The sequence below is a fragment of the Pristiophorus japonicus genome, chromosome 20 (genome assembly GCF_044704955.1).
Source record: "Pristiophorus japonicus isolate sPriJap1 chromosome 20, sPriJap1.hap1, whole genome shotgun sequence".
NCBI lineage: Eukaryota > Metazoa > Chordata > Chondrichthyes > Pristiophoridae > Pristiophorus > Pristiophorus japonicus.
In genome coordinates, this window is record NC_091996.1 from 38,819,919 (window position 1) to 38,833,657 (window position 13,739).

General features: G+C 45.3%; 1 protein-coding gene across 1 annotated transcript in view; it reads left to right on the forward strand.

Annotated features, from left to right (window-relative positions):
- Positions 1–12,435, forward strand: part of whrna (whirlin a) — a 263,734-nt gene extending 251,299 nt beyond the window's left edge. Inside the window, exons 12-13 of the mRNA XM_070862779.1 lie at positions 8,256–8,378; positions 10,044–12,435. Of these exons, the coding sequence (XP_070718880.1) occupies positions 8,256–8,378; positions 10,044–10,226 (306 nt within the window). The 3' untranslated portion in view covers positions 10,227–12,435. The remainder of the gene's footprint in view (positions 1–8,255; positions 8,379–10,043) is intronic.
- Positions 12,436–13,739: the final 1,304 nt, after the last annotated feature.

Consider the following 13,739-nt stretch of genomic DNA (forward strand, 5'->3'; position numbering starts at 1 on the left):
AGAATGGCAGGCAGTGACTAGTGGAGTGCCACAGTGTTCAGTGCTGGGACCCCAGCTCTTTACAATATACATTAATGATTTAGATGAAGGAATTGAGTGTAATATCTCCAAGTTTTCAAATGACACTAAACTGGGTGGCGGTGTGAGGAGGATGCTAAGAGGCTGCAGGGTGACTTGGACAGGTTCGGTGAGTGGGCAAATGCATGGCAGATGCAGTATAATGTGGATAAATGTGAGGTTATCCATTTTGGGGGCAAAAACATAAAGGCAGAATATTATCTGTGATATGTCCTTACTATACAGTACAAATGCACACGAGGTCCATGTTTGAGCGAAGGTCACTCTGCGACCAGCAACTTTTATTCCAGCACTGAAGTGTTGAAGATGGGTGGAGCTTCCCCTTTTATACCTGAAAGACCAGGTTAGGAGTGTCTCCCACAAGTTCACCACCTGGTGGTCAGTGTTCTCACAGTGTACAACTAGTCAGTTTATACATGGGTTACAATGACCGTTAAATACATGACAATCTGAATGGTGGCAGATTAGGAAAAGGGGAGGTGCAACGGGACCTGGGTGTCATGGTTCATCAGTCATTGAAAGTTGGCATGCAGGTACAGCAGGCGGTGAAGAAGGCAAATGGCATGTTGGCCTTCATAGCTAGGGGATTTGAGTATAGGAGCAGGGAGGTCTTACTGCAGTTGTACAGGGCCTTGGTGAGGCCTCACCTGGAATATTGTGTTCAGTTTTGCTCTCTTGCTATTCTTGCTATTGAGGGAGTGCAGCGAAGGTTCACCAGACTGATTCCAGGGATGGCTGGACTGACATATGAGGAGAGACTGGATCATCTGGGCCTTTATTCACTGGAGTTTAGAAGGATGAGAGGGGATCTCATAGAAACGTATAAGATTCTGACGGGACTGTACAAGTTAGATGCAGGAAGAATGTTCCCGATGTTGGGGAAGTCCAGAACCAGGGGACATAGTCTTAAGATAAGGGGTAGGCCATTTAGGATAGAGATGAGGAGAAACTTCTTCACTCAGAGAGTTGTTAACCTGTGGAATTCCCTGCCACAGAGTGTTGTTGATGCCAGTTCATTGGATATATTCAAGAGGGAGTTAGATCTGGCCGTTACGGCTAAAGGGATCAAGGGGTATGGAGAGAAAGCAGGAAAGGGGTACTGAGGGAATGATCAGCCATGATCTTATTGAATGGCGGTGCAGGCTCGAAGGGCCGAATGACCTACTCTTGCACCTGTTTTCTATGTTTCTATGTAACTTGGCAACAGGTTTAGATTTATCTAACGGTGTGGAAAAGGATTTAGCCAAACGTCTCCTGTGAGATTTGTCAGTCGCAGCATAATCCTAATCCAATTAAGTCATTTCCTTTAAGACTAATTAGCGATACAATTAATTAGTCTTTTTTTTTACTTGTTTGGTTCAAATCTTGTGCACATCGGAATTTATAAATTAGACTTTGCATATTATGAGAAAAATGATGGCGATGACAATTTTATTAGAATTAATCAAGTGTGACTAAAAATAACCTTCACAGAGATCCGGCAGCCTATAATTAAAAATCTGGCTTCAGGAATCATCCTCCAGCCCCTAACTGCTACACAAACACTGCTGGCTATATAGCAGCCTCCTCTTTATGCTGGCAAAGCAGATTCTGATGTTATTCGATCCTGGTTCATCACTTTTTATGCTCAAGGAAAAGACTGTGTTATTGTATTTCCCATACCCTAAAATACCTCTGGTCTTTAATCATTAACAGGGTCAAATTGCAAGAGGGGTTTCCAGCTGATACAAGGTAGTAGTGGCTATGTTGCCCCGTGTAACGATGTATAACCAACGTAGGTACAACATTTGGTGCCCGCAGTTTTCAGCAAATGTTTACACTGAAATGATGTCGAACAGCCAGTGGGGTTGGAGGCAAAGAGATATGCAGCCATTATTCAGCTATGGGGCACTTGAAATTCAAAAATAAAGGTATATCGACACTGCTCTGATTGTTGGAAATTCTGGAGTCTTTCCTCATTGAGCACAACTATACAGTTTTTCCAAGTGGAAGAATTTTTGTTTTTACATATACAGAATGATAATATAACATTTTATCATTATCACTGTTTTAATTTTTGGTCGTCTTTTTTTGTAAATTTTTTCCACCACTTTTGCCCCCCTCTCTACGTGTTAAGCAAGAAAGAAAGAATGACTTGCATTTATATAGCGCCTTTCATGACCACCAGACGCCCCAAGCTGCTTTACAGCCAATGAAGTACTTTCAGAGTGTAGTTATTGTTGTAATGTGGGAAACATGGCAGGCAAGTTTTGCACAGCAAGCTCCCACACACAGCAATGTGACAATGACCAGATAATCTGTTTTTGTTATGTTGATTGAGGGATAAATATTGGCCAGGACACCGGGATAACTCCCCTGCTCTTCTTCGAAATAGCATCATGGGATCTTTTACATCCACCGGAGAGAGCAGACAGGGCCTCGGTTTAACGTCTCATCCAAAAGTCTTCACCTCCGACAGTGCAGCACTCCCTCAGCACTGCACTGGGAGTGTCAGCCTAGATTTTTGTGCTCAAGTCCCTGGAGTGGTACTTGAACCCACAACCCTCTGACTCAGAGGCGAGTGTGCTGCCCACTTCTTTGAAAATATTAATATTTATTGAACATTTACAACATCGTGATCATCCCACTGTGTTATGTATGTAAACATTATAACTGAGTAGGACTTGCCACCAGAGGGCGCAACTGTTGGAGGCCCAAGTGTCATCTGCACACCTTGTACAAGGGAGCATAAAAGGTTGTCTGCCATGCTGCTCAAGCACTCTGGAGTTGTAATAAAGAGACTAAGGTCACATCAGTTTTAGCTCACAGTACTCAGTCTTGTGGAGTTCTTCCATACTTAATACATGATATCATACAAATCTATTCCGCCCCTCTGCACAGCCGTACCTCCAACACATATTAACATCAAAACCTGAAATTTAATTTGTCTCCTGTAACATAATATAATCTATTGTACTTTACAAATTGATCATAAAATACTATCTTTAAATTATTTTCTGAATAAAACATCCACAGAGCCTTATAATCTTTTAGTTTATATTTAAAATACTCTTTTAGGTTTATTCTCCTCCCTTTAAAAAAACAGAGCATTCCTTCTTTGCACAATCACAAATCTAGCCAAACTGAACATTACATTAATTGCCGCTCCGCTGGACTCAGGCAGACTCTCCTGCAATCCCCATCTTAAATCTTCCGAACTCTTTCTAGGATCTCCTCATCCCAAAAGGTTTCTTGCAGACACAACAGGTCCGTGCCTTTAAAACACTGCAACAACTGCTGCACTTTCTTCTCCCCCCTCAGTGCGTTCACATTAAATCGAGGCCAATGTAATCATTGCTGCTAATAAAAGAAGTGCCTGATAATCCCACCATCATTTAATCTCTGGCCCTTCCCTCCTCTCATGCTCCTTCCCAACCTTTTGGGCAGCTGTTGCTTTCTCCTGCAGTCTCCGGCTCTTTTTCACCTCCTGTCTGAACTTTCCCAGCAGTTTCAGCCTCTTCCTTACATTAAATTTAGGCCGTGGAACTGCCCCTTCTCCCTCCTTCTGCCCTCACTAACCTTTACCTTTCCACATGATGTCCCTCCCCCCATCCTCCAATTCCATATCTCCTTCCTCCTCGGACTCCTCACTCTCGAGCTCTTCTGTAATCTCCCGTCCCTGTTCCTCGTCAGATACAGAATCTCCCTTAGAGAGTCCTCCTGCTAACATGGTTTCTCCAACATAGAAACATAGGACATTAGCGTGGATGATGTGGAATCAGTATGGGTAGAGCTGCGGAACACCAAAGGGCAGAAAACGCTAGTGGGAGTTGTGTAGAGGCCACCAAACAGTCGTAGTGAGGTTGGGGACAGCATCAAACAAGAAATTAGGGACGCTTGCAATAAAGGTACAGTAGTTATCATGGGCGACTTTAATCTACATATTGATTGGGCTAACCCAATTGGTAGCACTACAGTGGAGGAGGATTTCCTGGAGTGTATTAGGGATGGTTTTCGAGACCAATATGTCGAGGAACTAACTAGAGAGCAGGCCATCCTAGACTGGGTGATGTGTAATGAGAAGGGACTAATTAGCAATCTTGTTGTGCGAGGCCCCTTGGTGAAGAGTGACCATAATATGGTAGAATTCTTTATTAAGATGGAAAGTGACAGTGTTAATTCAGAGACTAGGGTCCTGAACTTAAGGACAGGTAACTTCGATGGTATGAGATGTGATTCGGCTAGAATTGACTGACAAATGATACTTAAAGGGTTGACGGTGGATAGGCAACTGCAAACATTTTAAGATCACATGGATGAACTTCAACAATTATACATCTCTGTCTGGAGTAAAAATAAAATGGGGAAGGTGGCTCAACCGTGGCTAACAAGGGAAATTAAGGATAGTGTTAAATCCAAGGAAGAGGCATATAAATTGGCCAGAAAAAGCAGCAAACCTGAGGACTGCGAGAAATTTAGAATTCGGCAGAGGAGGACAAAGGTTTTAATTCGGAGGAGGAAAATAGAGTATGAGAGGAAGCTCGCGGGAATATAAAAACTAACTGCAAAAGCTTCTATAAATATGTGAAGAGAAAAAGATTAGTGAAGACAAACGTAGGTCCTTTGCAGTCAGATTCAGGTAATTTATAATGGGGAACAAAGAAATGGCAGACCAGTTGAACAAATACTTTGGTTCTGTCTTCACGAAGGAAGACACAAATAACCTTCCGGAAATACTAGGGGACAGTAGGTCTAGTGAGAAGGAGGAACTGAAGGAAATCCTTATTAGGTTGGAAATTGTGTTAGGGAAATTGATGGGAGTGAAGGCTGATAAATCCCTGATAGTCTGCATCCCAGAGTACTTAAGGAAGTGGCCCTAGAAATAGTGGATGCAATGGTGATCATTTTCTATCAGTCTATCGACTCTGGATCAGTTCCTATGGACTGGAGGGTAGCTATTGTAACACCACTATTTTTAAAAAGGAGGGAGCGAGAAAACGGGTAATTATAGACCGGTTAGCCTGACATCAGTAGTGGGGAAAATGTTGGAATCAATTATTAAAGATGAACTAGCAGCACATTTGGAAAGCAGTGACAGGATCGGTCCAAGTCGGCATGGATTTATGAAAGGGAAATCGTGCTTGACAAATTTTCTAGAATTTTTTGAGGATGTAACTGGTAGAGTGGACAAGGGAGAACCAGTGGATGTGGTGTATTTGGACTTTCAAAAGGCTTTTGACAAGGTCCCACACGAGATTGGTGTGCAAAATTAAAGCACATGGTATTGGGGGTAATGTACTGACGTGGATAGAGAACTGGTTGGCAGACAGGAAGCAGAGAGTTGGGATAAACGGTTCCTTTTCAGAATGGCAGGCAGTGACTAGTGGAGTGCCGCAGGGCTCAGTGTTACAATATACATTAATGATTTAGATGAAGGAATTGAGTGTAATACTTCCAAGTTTGCAGATGACACTAAGCTGTGAGCTGTGAGGAGGACGCTAAGAAGCTGCAAGGTGACTTGGCCAGGTTAGGTGAGTGGGCAAATGCATGGCAGCTGCAGTATAATGTGGATAAATGTGATGTTATCCACTTTTGTGGCAAAAACACGAAGGCAGAATATTATCTGAATGGTGACAGATTAGGAAAAGGGGAGGTGCAACGAGACCTGGGTGTCATGGTACATCAGTCATTGAAAGTTGTCATGCAGGTACAGCAGGCGGTGAAGAAGGAAAATGATATGTTGGCTTTCATCGCTAGGGGATTTGAGTATAGGAGCAGGGAGGTCTTACTGCAGTTGTACAGGGCCTTGGTGAGGCCTCACCTGGAATATTGTTCCGCTCCCTGGAACAGTGCCACTCCCTTCACCTCCACCGCTGACCCTTGCTGCCCGTTTCTTCTCTCTGGGACAATGGCGTTTCTCCACGCATCTTGCTCCATTTTGGTGTCTTTGTCTCCCTGCTCTTGTCCTGCTGCCCTTTTAAGGCTCCTGCCTCTTGCACCCTCTCCTGGTCTTGCCCACTCCTGCTCCCCAAGATGTACAACTCCCTGCCTCTCTCTGAAGTACTTACACTTAACCTGCACCTCACACCTGCCTCTGCTCCCCCCACGGACACTTGAAGGAGAGTCATATTATGGCTCGACTCTGTCCCTGACCTGTGCTGCCCTTCGCTGACTTTGTCCTTTTCCACCATACTTGGTGTGTTTTCCACCATCTCCATCCTGTTCTCCGCTCCACAATTTTCTGCCTCTTCTTGCTCTCTTTCCTCATTCCGTTCGGCGGCTGTGTCCTCCGCCTGCTCCGCTCTTCCGGCCACTCCACTCACACCTCCTGCTCCTTCTCCCATCTCCTCGTCACTCAAGGAGCATCCTTCTGCCTCACACTCACAGCGGATGGAGCCTTTGTGACACACCCCACAGCTCTCTGCCTTGCAGTTCCGAGCGATGTGTCCAGACTTGCCGTAGTTATAACAGTACAGGTCCGGACAACTTCTTACTAAATGGTCATGTCCAGGACAGTAATAGCAAACCTTCACCTGGTTATCATGCAGAACCCGGAAGTACTGCACTCCTTCCATTGTCTCGAATTTCATGCTGTAGGGCAATGACTTCACCCCCTCTGGGAACCGCACTTTTACATAACGGATTCCATCGGCTACTCACGTTCCAGGATAGTATCTCCTCTTTATTACTGAGCAAACTTTAATGTCCCACGGCTCCAACTTTTTAATCAGCACATCGTCCTCAACATAAACCGCAGCTATAAGAATGAGAACACCACCTCTTCGGAATACAGCAAAGACACATCCAAGTACTTCTCACCAACCTTCAGGCTCAGTAAAAGTTTTTCCACCTCCTCCCGGCCATTGACGGTCACTTTGAACCCAACATTCGGCTTTGGTCGGCAGGTAAAGCAACTTCCCTCCCCGCAGTCTTCATGTACCATGATATCCCAAGCTCACATCTCCTTATCCAGGCAGCGAACCACCACCGTGTTTTCTTTTCCAAACCCCCTGGAGTCCCGGCCCAAATCTTTGGGCTTTTTATTCTCCCTTCCCCCAACATTCTCTCCCCTGATTAAATTCACACTGGGAGCATTGTCCTGTGAGGGGCCCGGCACTCCAGACCCTCAGCAGCATCTGGCTGATGTTTATGGGCCAAAAAGGCCCTAAATTTAAAAAAAAAACAACACAAAAACTCACCCCCAACTTTTTACAAACTCACTCCAAATCCTGCAGTGATCAGCAGCACCTGCTCACTCCCTAGCCCCTCCCACTGAGCGAGTGCTCACTCCTAGCCCCTCCCACCGAGAGAGTGCTCACTCCTAGCCCCTCCCACCGAGAGTGCTCACTCCCTAGCCCCTCCCACTGAGCGAGTGCTCACTCCTAGCCCCTCCACCGAGAGAGTGCTCACTCCTAGCCCCTCCCACCGAGAGAGTGCTCACTCCTAGCCACTCCCACCGAGAGAGTGCTCACTCCTAGCCCCTCCCACCCAGAGATTGCTCACTCCTAGCCCCTCCCACCTCGAGAGTGCTGCCCACTGAGCCACAGCTGACACTGTGTTGCCTCCAAGTAGCTGAAACACAGTTCCATGGGCACTGGACACTGGTTCATCCACATTCCAGTCATTCTGTAGGTCTGATCCTCTATTTGTGCTGTTAGTTCACCTTGGCTGAGCATTCCTGGACCAAGGGGTGTAAAAATCAGTTGGTATTTCTGCTCCTGATTTCTATGCAAAGTGTGTATGTATGGATTGGGCTTGGTTGTGACGACAGTTTCCCAGTGCAAACCCCTGCTGACATTCAGTGGGTGAAGTGCCAGAGGAAGCTGGTACTTGTGTAATTGGAGCCTAGACAGAGTCAGCACTTTCAATAGAACTGGCGGGCACCTGAGGGGCTGGAGTGCATAATCACGACCACAAACAACATTTTCATTTCATTCGTTAAGGTTCCTTTAAACTTTTTTGGGTTAATTTACAGATTTCATTGGCTGAGCCCTTTGCTTGAACTTTCATTGGCAATTGCCAACATTTAAAAGAATCAGCTCTTCCAATAGAGACGGGAAGGAAATTTGGGAAATGCATTTTTCAGTAATACTGGATCATTCTGATTTCTGGTCATAGCTGAGAGCAGAGGAAAGAAGACTGAACTGAAATAGGGAGGCTCATTTTACTAACTGATGAATTTTTGATTCCTGTCACAGCCTGGCTTATTGGAGCCAACCTCGATGTTGGTGAGGGTCCCTAAAAGTGCGCCCACCCTGGGCATTGCCATTGAAGGAGGAGCTAACACGCGCCAGCCACTGCCTCGGATAGTGACCATACAGGTAGATAGATTATTGGACATGGAGCGCTGCCAAGCTGACACTTTACTATTTGTGATGTTATGTGTAGTGGTCAGTGAGGAATCACTCAAAACTTTATGTAAGGCAGCCCTTGCTTTCGTTCAATCAAATCAAACCCAAGAGATAGATGATACAATAAACTTTATCCTGTAACATCGGGCACCTGAGCTGGACTGTAGGCCAACTGATGCAAAATAAATCTTCTGTCTCTATGTTCAGTGAAGTTTGGATCACCACGACCCAATCCTGAGTAGTGCGTGCACACAATATGCTTCAGTTCTGCACCACTTTGTGCTCGTTAGACAAGTTTATGCGAAGGCGGTTGCATTTACATTGGTGCAGTTTGGGTGTGCGTCTGAAGTTAGAGTTGAGACATACTGAGGCTGGATTTGCTGTCGAAGGCTTCCCGCAGCCGGACCAGCAACAAATCTATGCACTTGTACCTCTCCAGTCCGGGACTCTCTGATCCGGCACCAGCCTCGTGTCTGGAGCGTGAGCGCTGTGGTCGGAGGCAGGTCCGGGTGCTGCGGGTCTGGGTCCGGGGGTGGCGGGTCTGGGTCCAGATGTTAAAAGGTGTTCCATCCCTTGACTCTGAGATCCATTATCTTAATGAAGAATAGGTATGAATGAACATGCCAGCTTCTCCCCACAATGGAGATCAGGAGCATTTCGATTCGGATTGTTTGATGTGTAGCAACCTGACAGAAAGCTTACAGAACTCGTCCAACCAACGGGAGCAAATCTGAATGAAAGACTGTCATGGAACTCACATTTTTGGACTACCAGTTACAAACATTGACCCACAAATTGCGGTCAGAGGTTTCCTGCGGGCGGATGCCTCCAACCAAAATGTTTTGTCAGAAAGTACCTGGTGTTCCCGGAGGAACGTAGACTTGCGGTCCGAGGCCTCGGTGAGCAGCCCAGCGTATGGGCCCGCACATCCCAGGAACGTAAGCGCAATCTGGGATCACGTGGGCCTGGAACACCAATCACAATGTAATATTCTCATTGATAATGATAGGAGTTCCATTTGTACAAGCTCCCACTACTATCAATGAGAATACTCCCAAAACACAGAAACACAACACAATAAATGGAAAAAAAAAACTCACATATTTAAAATTAATTGAAATTGAATCTTAAAAAAAAATTTTTTTGGGATTAAAAAAAATATATTTTAATCAGGTTGAAATAAACTTACCTGAATGGACAGGGTGTTTAATATTAAAATTAGTGATAAAATGTTATTTTTCTATGTATTAAAACTCTTATGCTGGTAAAACTAGGCGAAGGACATTCGTTGGGTTAAAGTTGGACAGATTGCCCAATCTCTGCCCCGAGAATGTCCTTCCTGCAGGAATGGTAGGGTCCGTCATTGCGCACATCGTATGCACCCGACGAAGCCGCAATGTACGGACCGTTGACTTTACTGTATAATATCTGCAGTATTTCTGTTACTTTAGTCTTGTTATTCTGTTAGCACCATTCTATGCCACATATTTAAAGGAAATTGTTTACAATTACGACACATTGGGTTAAGATTTTAGTAGATTTTTTAAAAAGACAAGTTGACAACCTCCCCATTGGGCAGAGATTGCGTATCAATGAATTGTCCGGAATAATACATCTTTTGTCTTTTTTCTCAAGAGGGGAGGATCAGCACATAATTGTGGAAGGTTGAAAGTCGGCCATGTGATTTTGGAGGTCAATGGAATCCCACTCCGTGGACAAGAACATAAGGAAGCAGCACGAAGAATAGCAGAAGCATTTAAAACCAAAGAGAGAGATTACATTGATTTCCTGGTAACAGAATTTAATGTAGCCCTTTAGGAAACACTGCTGCTGAACATTGCTGCTAATGAACTTGGAGAAACTAAGATAATGTACCCTCATTAAAACCCCAGGCTTTACAGCAGATGCAAAGAGATCATATGAGTCTCCAGGTTGAGTATTTACAGCACTCTTTGTCGAGGACCTCATGCTGTCTGGTGACTGGAGCAGAAAATATAACTCTGTGCACGTGCAGAATCCTGTTTTTGGTTTCAATATTTCCATTTGATTTCAGTTTTCGGAATGATGCCTGTGTATAACAACGAAAACATCTATCTTTTTTTAGTTACAAATGCAACGTGATTCTGCTAATTAACCTGAATCAGGAATAGTGTTACAGACTGTAATAGTATCTTAGTCGGGAGACCAACACGTTCATTTTCACTGCACACTAGGTTATTTGGAACTACTCCAAGCATAGGAGACTTTGAGAAGGCCTCAGTCAGCACCTGCTGGGACAAAGACTGTTTGTTTTTTACTGTGGGCTATTTCCTTAAGATTTCTCCGACATCGTTCTTCCCTCGCTCCGTTGCTGAGGTGGCAGAAGAGACAACAGGTTGTGGGGCACTAGATTTGTTTGCTGAGTGGTTTCCAATGAGGTGTGGCGTTTACTCTATCACGCTGAAAGGGCAGGCTCTCTGTCCGAGAGTATTCCATTCCCGTTGGGGGTGCCAATCCGCCAGGACTGCCCCGGAGTCTCCAGGAATGAAAGATTAATCTGCAATACATTGCTGCAAGCAAACCTGGAGATAAATCAGAGAGACATTGAAAAAACATTATATATTTTCTTCATTTCTTTGCACACTTTTGCTTCTTAGTTCAAAAAATATTGGAGACAGGAGGAAGTTGCTGTTTGACTGGGCGGGCTAGCAGGAGGTCATGTGATGAAACGTCCAGGAATACGTCCAACCTGAGTTGGACATCATCATTCCCATAGCAACTTCAATGTGATTGTGGATTTCTCAAGGCCAAAGTCAGTCAGTCGTGCATTGGACAAGCAATGACATGCTGAGTTGTGTTGGCTCTGTGAGGCTGCATGTATGCTGCCGATTCTGCATGGATACGAAGTGGCCTGGATACTCACCAATACCGAAGTGGTGAGTTAACCAAGAAGGATGCCTAGGGCACGAAAGCCCTTAAGAGTGAGGCCCACTCCGATTCCCGTAGTTGCCGTATAAATCCAACCGTAGGTGGCCACAGACAGATTTCCTGGGCCCATGTTACTGGTGATATACAGCTCCAGTGTCAGCAGAAATTTCTTGCTGACAAGCTTGAAACCATTTGAAGGAAAACACCACAAACACACAAACGCAGTTCACATGTGGCACAATATCCGTAGGCACTGTTTCAGTTTGTGGTTTGAAGCATTGCTCCCAAATGTAAACATATTGGGCAGGATTTTCGGCTTTGCTGATTTTGGGGCGGTAAACTTTGCGCCCGGGAACAGTTTGCGCCTCAGATATCAAAACTGGGCAGCTGGGCCCTGAGTGGGGGGCGGAGCGTGAAGGGAGGCGTTGCACATTTCCCTCAGGGTGCCAGGTCGCTAAGCAAGCGAAGATCCCAAGCAAAATCCCGAGAGGCCTGGGGAGAAAAAAACACCAGAAACATTCCCAACACACAGCCCACGCTACCACAACATAAATGGCACAAAAAAAATAAAAGGAAAAGCAATCAAAGTTACCTGAGCTGGACGTTACTTCACTGCAGCCGGTATAGGTCAGACCACCCGGGTGTCGGACTGCGGGGCATATACGGATCAGGCGGCAGTCAAAAACCGAGCTGGTATCACGCCCAGGGGTGTTGCACACGGGCTGGCCTCTCCCGGGCGGTAACACTCCCCGCCCCGGCAATACCGGCCCCGAAAATCCCTGCGGGCCGCTGGGAGCTGGCCGCCCGCCCAGAGAGCACACCGCCGCCATTGCCGCCCCTCTGGGGCGAGAACTGAGGCAGACAGCACTGGTAAATCCAATTTCTGCTGGTCACTGACTAAAGCGAAATCATGAATGTTTTCTTCATGCACATACTTATAAGTGCGCTACAATCAGCAAACAGCAGTAACCTTCCCAGTCTCTGCGCATGCTTATGTGAGCAGACCGCCACATCTCACTTGCTTAGCAAATTTGAAGATCCTATCTTTCACTGCAGTCTCCAGATTCACCGATCCCAATTTTGATTAAAGCAGCAGTGAAGCCTGCAGAGGGTTTGTGTAGAGAAGGTTGTGCTCTGTTTATATAATGCTCTGAGACATCAGAAAGTATATTCAGGGGGCGGAGCCCAGTATGTGCCGCAACCTGTGATAAATTAATATAAAGGTGTCTCAGCACCTCAGGGATCACATTGATACTTTTGTGGCTTTGATTCAAACACTGTGCATTGTTGTTAACAGAGTACACAATTGGCTTGCAACATCGTTCTGACTGTGCCAAAGTGGTGCTCGAGCTGGGGATATTTGAACTTCAGGTGACACCTGGTGGCCACTTTGAAAAGTGCAGTTGCACTTTATTAAACTAGGAGTTATTAAAGTTCCAGTAAATGGCCAAAGTGGGAGGCAATGTGCATCTAGAGCTCAGAATCAAACAGTGCAGGATATGCAATTCCGAATTTGAACAGCCGATCACCCCAGTGAATTTTTTTATTACAAAAAGAGAAAGGGGGAAACACCAGACTGTTGTCATTTGAGTGTCAGTTGTGTTTTCCCTGTAATGCTCCATCAGATTATTAACTGGTGCTGTCGATGGTGACCTGTCTTCAGCAGCAGTGTTCGGAATTAAATGAGGTGGTCTTTGGCACTATCACTGAAGGTGCAGGTGCCCCGAGCCACAGTTTACAATAAGGTGCGTGGAAACTAAGTTGTGAGTCACAGAATCATAGAATGATACAGCACAGAAGGAGGTCATTTGGCCCACCGTGCCTGTGCTGACTCTGTGAAAGAGCTGTCTAGTTAGTCCCACTCATCCTGCCCTTTCCCCATAACCCTGCAAAGCTTTCCCTTTCGACTATTTATTGCAGTACCATGCAAACAGCTGCTCGGATGTAGGTGTGTGCAAGCAAGGTGTTTTTCGTTATTCCAGTGATGTGGAATCTGTCTCACAATATAAAGGGGACTATTGCAGAGCTAGTTCCTGAAGCAGTACCAGTAAGTAGGCCATTATTCCCGGAGTGTTCATTTTAACATGCTAGTGAGCTTGTCCCAATGTTCCCACATAGCTGCTCTCGATGTCTCACATTTTAGCTGCTCCGATATTAGCGCGATTTTAATTCAGCTTTCGTATCACAGCTGCAGTCATGGGCCCAGTAGGTCTACAAGTCTACCACTAGGATAGCAGAATATAATATGGCTTTCACAGTGTTAACGCTGGGGGCTAGCTCAAGGCTGCAGGTCTCTCAGTATCCAAATTAAAATAGTACTAACATAAAAATAGCTATTACCTTGCACAGGAATATAGTTCATTAGGTGTTACTATGACAACTAATAATCTCTTCTGTTGCCATGACGAATTTTGTGCTCACTTT